The sequence below is a fragment of the Poecilia reticulata genome, unplaced genomic scaffold, assembly GCF_000633615.1.
Source record: "Poecilia reticulata strain Guanapo unplaced genomic scaffold, Guppy_female_1.0+MT scaffold_594, whole genome shotgun sequence".
NCBI classification, from domain to species: Eukaryota; Metazoa; Chordata; class Actinopteri; order Cyprinodontiformes; family Poeciliidae; genus Poecilia; species Poecilia reticulata.
This window is the reverse complement of record NW_007615347.1, coordinates 783-8899: the sequence shown is the minus strand read 5'-3', so window position 1 is coordinate 8899 and position 8117 is coordinate 783. Positions and strand designations below refer to the sequence as shown.

The 8117-nt window shown below is 40.2% G+C and overlaps 1 protein-coding gene across 5 annotated transcripts; it reads right to left on the bottom strand.

The window, feature by feature from the left end:
* Positions 1-531: 531 nt before the first annotated feature.
* On the bottom strand, positions 532-7868 carry LOC103461098 (calcitonin gene-related peptide-like). Of its 5 annotated transcripts, XM_008403430.1 has the most exons (5): positions 7712-7868; positions 6714-6805; positions 5098-5232; positions 2487-2674; positions 532-2390 (listed from the first exon to the last, which is right to left on the bottom strand). In XM_008403430.1, exons 2-4 carry the CDS (start codon positions 6797-6799, stop codon positions 2515-2517), a joined length of 381 nt encoding a protein of 126 aa, XP_008401652.1. In that variant the 5' UTR covers positions 6800-6805; positions 7712-7868; the 3' UTR covers positions 532-2390; positions 2487-2514. The 5 variants fall into 5 exon arrangements, with proteins under 5 accessions (XP_008401652.1, XP_008401650.1, XP_017159067.1 ...); XM_008403428.2 differs by lacking the exon at positions 7712-7868 and having other exon boundaries at positions 2487-2677; positions 6714-6925; XM_017303578.1 differs by lacking the exon at positions 7712-7868 and having other exon boundaries at positions 6714-6918.
* Positions 7869-8117: the final 249 nt, after the last annotated feature.

Genomic DNA, 8117 nt, shown 5'->3' with positions numbered 1-8117 from the left:
AGTCCCACAAGGTACTATACTGGGGCCTAAGTTGTTTATTTTGTACATCATTAGCATGAGTAATTTATTAATGTTGTTTTTACTTATTGAGTTTGTTTATAATTGATTTTAAAATTCTCTAATTTTGGAAAGTCAAATTAATTGCCAGTGTTATCTTAAGCGAACCGTTAGGACTCTACGGCTCTCTGTAGGTTAAATATCACAATTCCAACTAAATTACAATTAGTTGGAATTCAAATGTGATGAAGAAACAAACTGCCAGGAGAAACTTGGACTAGACCATTAGGATGGCGTAAGTGAGAATGACAGTAAACAGGTAGCTTTAGCACAGTAAGAACATAGAAAGTAGTTTCTAGCCTCTCCTGCCTTGAAGGGGCTGAATTAATCGGTTACATAGAACAAAATGTGTGGAAATTAGAAAAAGGTTACCGTAATAATAAACTGTAGCTTAAAGATTGCAGAAACAGCCTGAGTTTAGTGTATCCATAATCAACTTTTCATAAAGATAATTTTTAAAAAATGATGGTGAAACACTCTTTGAGACATTTATTTCAGTGTGTTGTTCCACAGTGATACAATGTCACCTACAGGCAAGAAACTCTTTCAAACAGCTGCTTTTACGATGCTTACATTTAAAATGGAATGTATTTGAAAAAAGTAATATTTGATGCTTTTATGAAATACATGAGGCTAAAATTGAACAAAAATACAATTCCCTTTTTCAGTCATGCACCAGTAGAGTGAAATATTCCCTACAGACAGTGAACACATAAAACCTCCAGAAAAACAAACAGGAAATGTCTTTAAATTTTAAGAACACTGTAGACATCCCGTACCTTGGAGGAAGGGATGCTGTAAACCTGAAGCTTTTTTGGTGACCTGAAGCTTTAAGATCCAAAACTAAAAGGCCTTTTTCTTTTCTTTTCTTTTCTTTTCTTTTTTTTACTGATTCAATATTTGGTCCATTTAATTTCACTTCTATGGAAAACACTGCACAACAAATTATTCCAAATCACTGGCAGGAAGACAGAAATGTTTATCTGCACGACGGGGAATCTACTCGGTGTTGCGTGGAACATATCACCTGCTGCTGTGAACCCCGTCAAATGCACCACAGTTGATGTTCTGAGTCAAGTTTAGGTATTTACAGAATTAACCGTAACACTATCCCATTTTGAGATCATTTGTGAAACTATGAAGACATTACAGAAGGCAGCTGGAGGTGTTGGAGAATGGAAGGCTTCTTTCGTCTCTTGAAGCACATCAGTAGATCCGCACAGAAACTTTTTGTGTGGATAATTAGATTGCCATCTTTTGGAGTGTTGCTGTAACAACAAGTGAAACCCCCCAAAAAGGTTTCCATCATGTTAAACTTCCTGCAGAAAATTGTGGGGTTTTTTTTTTAACGTTTTGCCTAAAATATTGCTGCATGTGTGAACCAGCTGTGGCTGTTTTTTGGCTGCCTTTTGTTCAGCAATTCCCCGTTTTTCTTGTCATGTATCCAAACTTATCCGGGTTGTTTGGAATGAGTCATTTCTGCTCTCTACGGACTGTTTGTATTTGTAAATTTGACTCAAATGTTAATAGTTTTCATATTTATTCTGGGATCAATGACAGCATCATGAGTACAAATATAAGTGGCAGGTGATTTTTTTTTTCTCTCTCTCTCTCTCTACATCTGTTTACGAAATGCTTTGAAGAACAACACAATTACCTCAAACCAAAGTGTATCTAAAATACATTTTAATCTTGCTGAAATTTTTGTTTTTCACAATATTGTTTACAATATGAATCCATCACCGTTCTCCTCCTCATCCTCACTCGGGTTCTTCTTTGCCGTCTCGAAACGAAGCCGTACAATCATGTTCATGTAAATTTTTCTACATCAAGGCACAAGACAACAGCCGTTGTGTGGGGAGGATCGTTACCGGCGTAAAGGGGGGAATGTTAATATATGAATCTCAGCTGGGGGTCGGTGCTACAAATGTGCTCTAACGAGGTGAAACGTGGGGCGAAAAAAGGAAAGTGATGACCACTGCTGTTTTCATTTTATTTTCCAATAATATTCATGTATAAAAAAGAGTAACCATCGGGATGTTTTTTTTTTTTTTTTTTACTTTAAAGAATTCATTTGTTCATGTACATAAAGTAAAGTGCTTTTTTTTCCCAATTTTTTTTTCAGTTATTTGCCAAAAGCCAAAAAAAAAAAGAAAAGAAAAAGATTAATAACAGGATGGATGACGGGGACAAAACCTCCTTTCTTTTCCAGGAAGAATGTAAAAGAGAAGATAAAGGGCCAGTTTAGTATTTATCTGCGTTTTGCTGTGTTGAATTTTTGTTCACAGGATGTTGTGTTTTTTTTTTCCTTTTTTCTTTTCAGGTGTCCGCCTCTGAAAGACAGAAAATGAGAGAAATTCAGGTACATCCTAAGTCAATAACGCCAAACTTTTATCGATAAAATACAATTTGTATAAAACTGTATTTACCATTTCCCAGAAGGTTGATGAATAGCGCTCACATCTGGGTGCTTCTCCTTCGCCTGCCGAAGGCCTTGGCGCCAACGTTGGTGGGAACGAAGTTGCTGTTGCCTATTCCCCCCGATCGGCTGAGGAAGTCGGCCAGGCGGTGGGTCACGCACGTGGCCGTGTTGCAGGCCCGCTTCTGTGCTGTAACGCTGCTTCAGGACAGCAAAGGGAGATTAGCACGAAGACACCACGTTATGTTTACGTGAGCTAACACCACAACACACTGACAGTATGACAAATTTGATAAAAGTGGACAGATAAGTTAACAGCTTATGTATTTTCTTACCTGTTGACTTACTGAGGACTTCCCAGACAGATTTCAAGGCGTCTTAAAAGTGCATTTACGCTCTAATTCGTTTAATTTCGGTCTTACGTGTTCATACAAAATGATTTGTTTGGTTTTTTTACATTAGCTAAGGCTTCCTTGTAGAAAATACATTCATAGAGCAACAAACATCTTGTGTCATGAATGGATTATATTCTTACCTCTGAACTGATTGATGATTTATTAGATTTCAAGAGGTCTTAAAGTGTATTTACGCTCTAATTTCGTTCTTGCGTGTTCATACGGACCAATTTTTATGTCTTCAAGGAACGAACAGGAGCTAAGGTTTCCTGGTAGAAAAATATGTTCATTGAATAAAGGACATTGGTGTCAATAGTGGATTATTTTCTTACCTTTGGACGTACTGAAGCATTTTATTATATATTTACACTCTAATTTGTTTAATTTTGCTTATGTTCATGCTAACCAAATGTTTTGCCTTTTAAAAAATAAAACTAACATGAGCTAAGGCTTCCTGGTAGAAAACTACATTTATTGAACAACAATAGTGGTGTCTCATAAGTGGATTATTTTCTTACCTTTCCAAGGCGTCTTAAAGTGTATTTACGCTCTAATTCATTTAAATTTTGTTCTCGCGTATTCATACAACCCAATTTTTGTGTGTCTTTAAAAAACGAACAGGAGCTAAGGCTTCCTGGTAGAAAAATACGTTTATTGAACAACAAACATGGTGTCTTCATGAGTGGATTATTTATTAATGGTTACATTAAGTGATCCGTCTATCAGATGCCATCAAATAACACTACACAGAAATGGATATATGATATTGTAAATTACAGGTGTGTAAATTATGTCTGATTGTCTGAGATAAAAGGAACAAATTATTCTCTGCCAAAAAAAAAAAAAACAAGCAGGGAAAAAAAGCGGGAAAGACTACATAAAAAAGAGAGAAAAAAGTCAGGTTCTTCTCATGTCAAACAAGCCGGTAGGAGTTAGCATGCACTTGCCAGGATGAAAAATACGGAGAGCAAACCAGGATAAAGGGGTAGGTAAGAAGAAAGGATAAATAAAGGGAGAGAGAGGAGAAGAGAGAGGAGAAAGAAGGGTTTAGATGCTGTCAAACGTCTCGCCGTAGCTTGCATAGCTGTCCTTCTCAGGAGCGCTGCGCTTCTTGCCGGGCGTTCCCGCTCCCACGTTCGTGCGGGGGAATGTCTGCAACTTGTGCAGCTCCTGAGACAGTTTGCCCAGCACGCAAGTGCTGAGGTTGGAACAGCGCTTGGTTAGGGGCCTGTCCATGCTGTTGGGGAGGGGACACACAGAAAAAGACATGCAGAGAAAAAAAGGACTCATAGGTAAGGGAAAACATGCAAGAGAAATCATCATCGTTTTGGTCTTTTCTCTAGCCTCCGCTCGCACTCTGCTCTGACCTCACATGCATTTCTGTCTCATGCCGTCACAGCATAAACAAAAGTGGAACAGGAACGTCTCAAACCTCATACATCATCATGCCACCAGCTTTTCTTTTTTGAAACATTCAAAGAACTCGTCATCCGTCCCGTCATGCGCCAACCCCGTCTCCCACAAATCCTGCATCTTTTACACCAACAAAAACAATCCATCCACTTCCCACAGTCATGCAGCTTCCCATAACTGTAACTGGCATCATGCACACTTGTTTTTTTGGGGGAGGGGGTCTGATAAGTGAATATATGCTTTTCACATGCCCAGCAGGCAGTTTTTCACCCCTTCACACAAAGTCAAAACCAGGCTTGTTTCATGCGGGATAAAGGGTCATGACAGAGAATACAGATTTTTTTTTTAATTTCTCCATTTTAGTATTTTGTTGTGGAAAGAAAAAACTTTTTTTTTCCCCCTATGGTTTTGCCAAAAGTACATACCTCTCTAGAGCTGACTGATGATGATGCATCAGCAGTGGTGTTAGAATGAAACCAGAGAGTGAAACGTGGGAACAATCTAAAAACAACCTGTCCGGTTTACATTTTCGCTGAAAGCAGCCAAGTTCAGGACCTGTCCACGTCGTCACCTGAACAAAATGTAGTCTAATAATTCTAGAACATGTTCTAGAAAGTTCTAGAACAAATCTGTTCTTAAACCCACCACACTATTTGTGTAAGTCTCCAGAATAAGGCATGGTAATATATAAATGAAATTAACTTGATGATCGAGACGACTACATTATTCCATTAGAAATCGAGTCGTCTGTGAGTTGCTTCTGCTGTGAGGAAATATTAAAGCTTTATTTGAGGAAACAAGAATGGGATGTACCTGTTTCCCTCGGTCGCCTGCTGCTCCATCTCTTCTGCCGTCATCTGCACAAACTCCTTGACGATGGCGTTCAGTAACCTTCGCGCCTCGTAGTCCGTGAGCGTGACTCGTTCTGACATGGACTCTAGACCTGGTCTGTCATGGGACGGTTCAGGGGACAACAAGGGGACAAGCAGTCAGTGGGGCAGGAGTTAACCCCCTTAGGGAGCTGCTGGACATTTGTCACACATTTCATGGGGCATTTAAGTAACTCAAAAGCTGGTTTTGAACATTTTGAAGAGGTCTAAGAGTTCACACGGCTCCACGACCGCCCCGAGATGCCAGGGTGCGTGTGTGTGTTTGTTGGGGTGAGATCTTGGGGTGGTGGTAAAAACGATGGATGGGAAGGGGAGGCGGAGACATCAGCACCTCGGAGAGTAATGACGCCTGAGTTTGAGGGCTCGCGGCCAACACTAGGGAGGGGTTGGGGATCGGCTGGGGGGGGGGAAACAATCTGCGGAAAGTGCCCCATTTGAGAAAGGGGGGCTGATTTCCAACAAGCTTTAGATTTATTACAAAATCAATAGCTTCATAGGAACGCTCGGGAGAGTGGCTGGAATGGAGCTCCGTATGGATATATAGATCTCATTTATCTCCCTCAGGAGTGAATTACAACTTCCTCTTTTTGTGTTTTATTAATAGTATGTAAACAGCGGCATAGATGTGCAGTAACATTTTGTGCAACAAATTCCATGTTTTTCAGGTTTTCTTTCCTAACTTTATGACTTTTATTTGCACCATGATGTTTAGCTACAACTAAGACATCCAAGGTTGTGATTAAATCAACCACCCTCTATTCTATTACATTTTATCAAGTTGCATGAATTAGTAAAACAACCTTTTAAATGTAATATATGTCAAATGTCAGAATGTATTCTTGCTCTGCAAAAACACAAAATCTTACCAAGTACCTTTTTGTTTAGTTTTTTGTGGAAATATATTGATACACTTTAAATAAGAGAACTAATTTACAAGAAACTTTTCAGCAAAGAATAGGAAATTGTTTTAGGTTAGCAATTCCTTAGTATTGACTAAAAGTACTAGTTCCACTGGCAGATTATTTAATTTATAACAAGACATTTTTCTGTTACAAGTAAAAAGAAAAATCAGTCAATGTTACTTTTTTAAATCAATATTAGGGAATTACTGACTTTAAATAAGCTTCTATATCTTGCTGAAAAATAACTTATAATTTAGCTTGTCTTATTTCCAAGTGTGCCAAGATATTTGCATTAGAGACTGGAAAATAAATACTGTATAAGATTTTGTGTTTTTGCCGTGTAGCTGAATTTACAGTATGCTTTACATTTGATACTAAAACGTAACACTTGTACATGTACATTTATGTATGTCAACTTTTACTGCTTCTATTAATGTTGCTGCAGATAATTCCTCAAAAAGAAAGACATAATGACTAGAAAAACTTTTTAAGACTACAGTTTTTTTAAAAGAGAAAAACTCCTGAAAACCAGGAAACCAATTGTTTGTCATATCATCGTTGCTTTTAAATCCAGAAATCACTGCAAGTGCTTGACAGCCGCCTGAACAAAAAGTAAATCGTAAGAGCCGTGTCTCACCTGGCAGGGGCGGCTTGTGAGCAGTACATCTGGCAGATGACCAGGGCGTAGGCAACGAGGAAAGCTGAGATCTTCAACATAACCATGGTCCCCTGCAACAGGAAGGAAGACATCCCCACCCCAACCCTCTTGTCAGCATCTTGCGCACTGTTGTATCTACAAGGCAACATGTGTAACAAATGCACTTGCTGCTCGCCGAGCCCCTTCTTCCTCCCCCCCCCACACCCTTGAGTTCCTATCAAACTTGGCTTAGCTCTTCCCACGTCTCCTCATCCTCACACACACGGCAGCCACCCCCCCCGCGTTCTACTCTTGTTCATCAAAACGCACTGTTCCGAAATATCCAGCAGCGAGCACAGGACATGTAGTTCTCTCATGTCATTCGCAGCGGGAACTGGAGTGCGACATGCCTGCAGGTAGCTGGGTGTGCATAAATGTGTGTGTACGTGTGTGTGTTTCAGAAAGGAGGGGGGAGGTAGGCAAGGGTCCCAGACTCTGCAATATAGGTAGCAGTTGCTGGAAGAGGAGGGGTGAAAGAGAGGTGGTGGTGGTGCTGGGGGGGTTACTCCAAGCTTGCCAACTCCCTAAGGGACCAGTGCATTAGTGTAATGAGCTTCCAGCACTCTAACACACACACACACACACACACATTTTGTCTGCAACACACACGCACACTTTGAGCTGGTAGCTTCTGCCCATTTTTCTCTTTCTCAAGAAGTGCACCGCCTCAGCAATTTATTATTTTATTTTTTTTGCTTTTTCTGGAAATCTCCTTCCTCATCGTTTCTACCTTTCCTCCCTCTTTTTTCAACTTGGCTGAGTCTTTGGTCCCCAAGAGGAAAACGGGAGCTTCCCAACATCTTCTGCTTCTGGTAACCAGCCTCATTTCATTCACATCAACCCAGTCAAACAGCTGTCACCCTTCTAATCCCACAGCCAAAGAGTCGAAATACAACCCCAACCCACTGATCGAGACAATAAAGGAAGTCAACACTCACCTTCAATGGTAATCACCCAGCAGTAAAAATAAATATATATAAATCTCTCTGAATCTCTGTTCAAAACAACAAGAAGTTGACTTTCTCTCAACTTGCAGAACAACTCTTGACTCTGTTGCATGAAGCGCCAACCACCAGCCTATATATCCCACCACTCGGATTTGTGCATCGACTGTGTAGGTGTTTAATTATCTGCCGGCAGCCAATCGCATGGGCCGTGATGCTACGGCGAGCCAATGGGAAGCCTCCTCTAGACCCCTCGGTTCGGACTTGGCTCGCCGCTGAGAGATACGACTTTTGTGCTGACGTCATTCCTCAGTCACTAAGTGCTCCATTCACAAAATTCACCAGTCATATGGACCATTTGCCATCACTAGTTTGCATTGATGTCATTAATCAAATAAGA

What these genes read in the sequence shown, in the direction of transcription:
- LOC103461098 (XM_008403427.2), bottom strand. Translation starts at nt 6,883, where the DNA reads ATGTTGCCTTGTAGATACAACAGTGCGCAAGATGCTGACAAGAGGGTT. An exon ending in TCACAAGCCGCCCCTGCCAG is followed by an intron (nt 5,233 to 6,713) that starts GTGAGACACGGC and finishes GTCCCATGACAG; the next exon opens with ACCAGGTCTAGAGTCCATGT. An exon ending in CAGGCGACCGAGGGAAACAG is followed by an intron (nt 4,109 to 5,097) that starts GTACATCCCATT and finishes CCTCCCCAACAG; the next exon opens with CATGGACAGGCCCCTAACCA.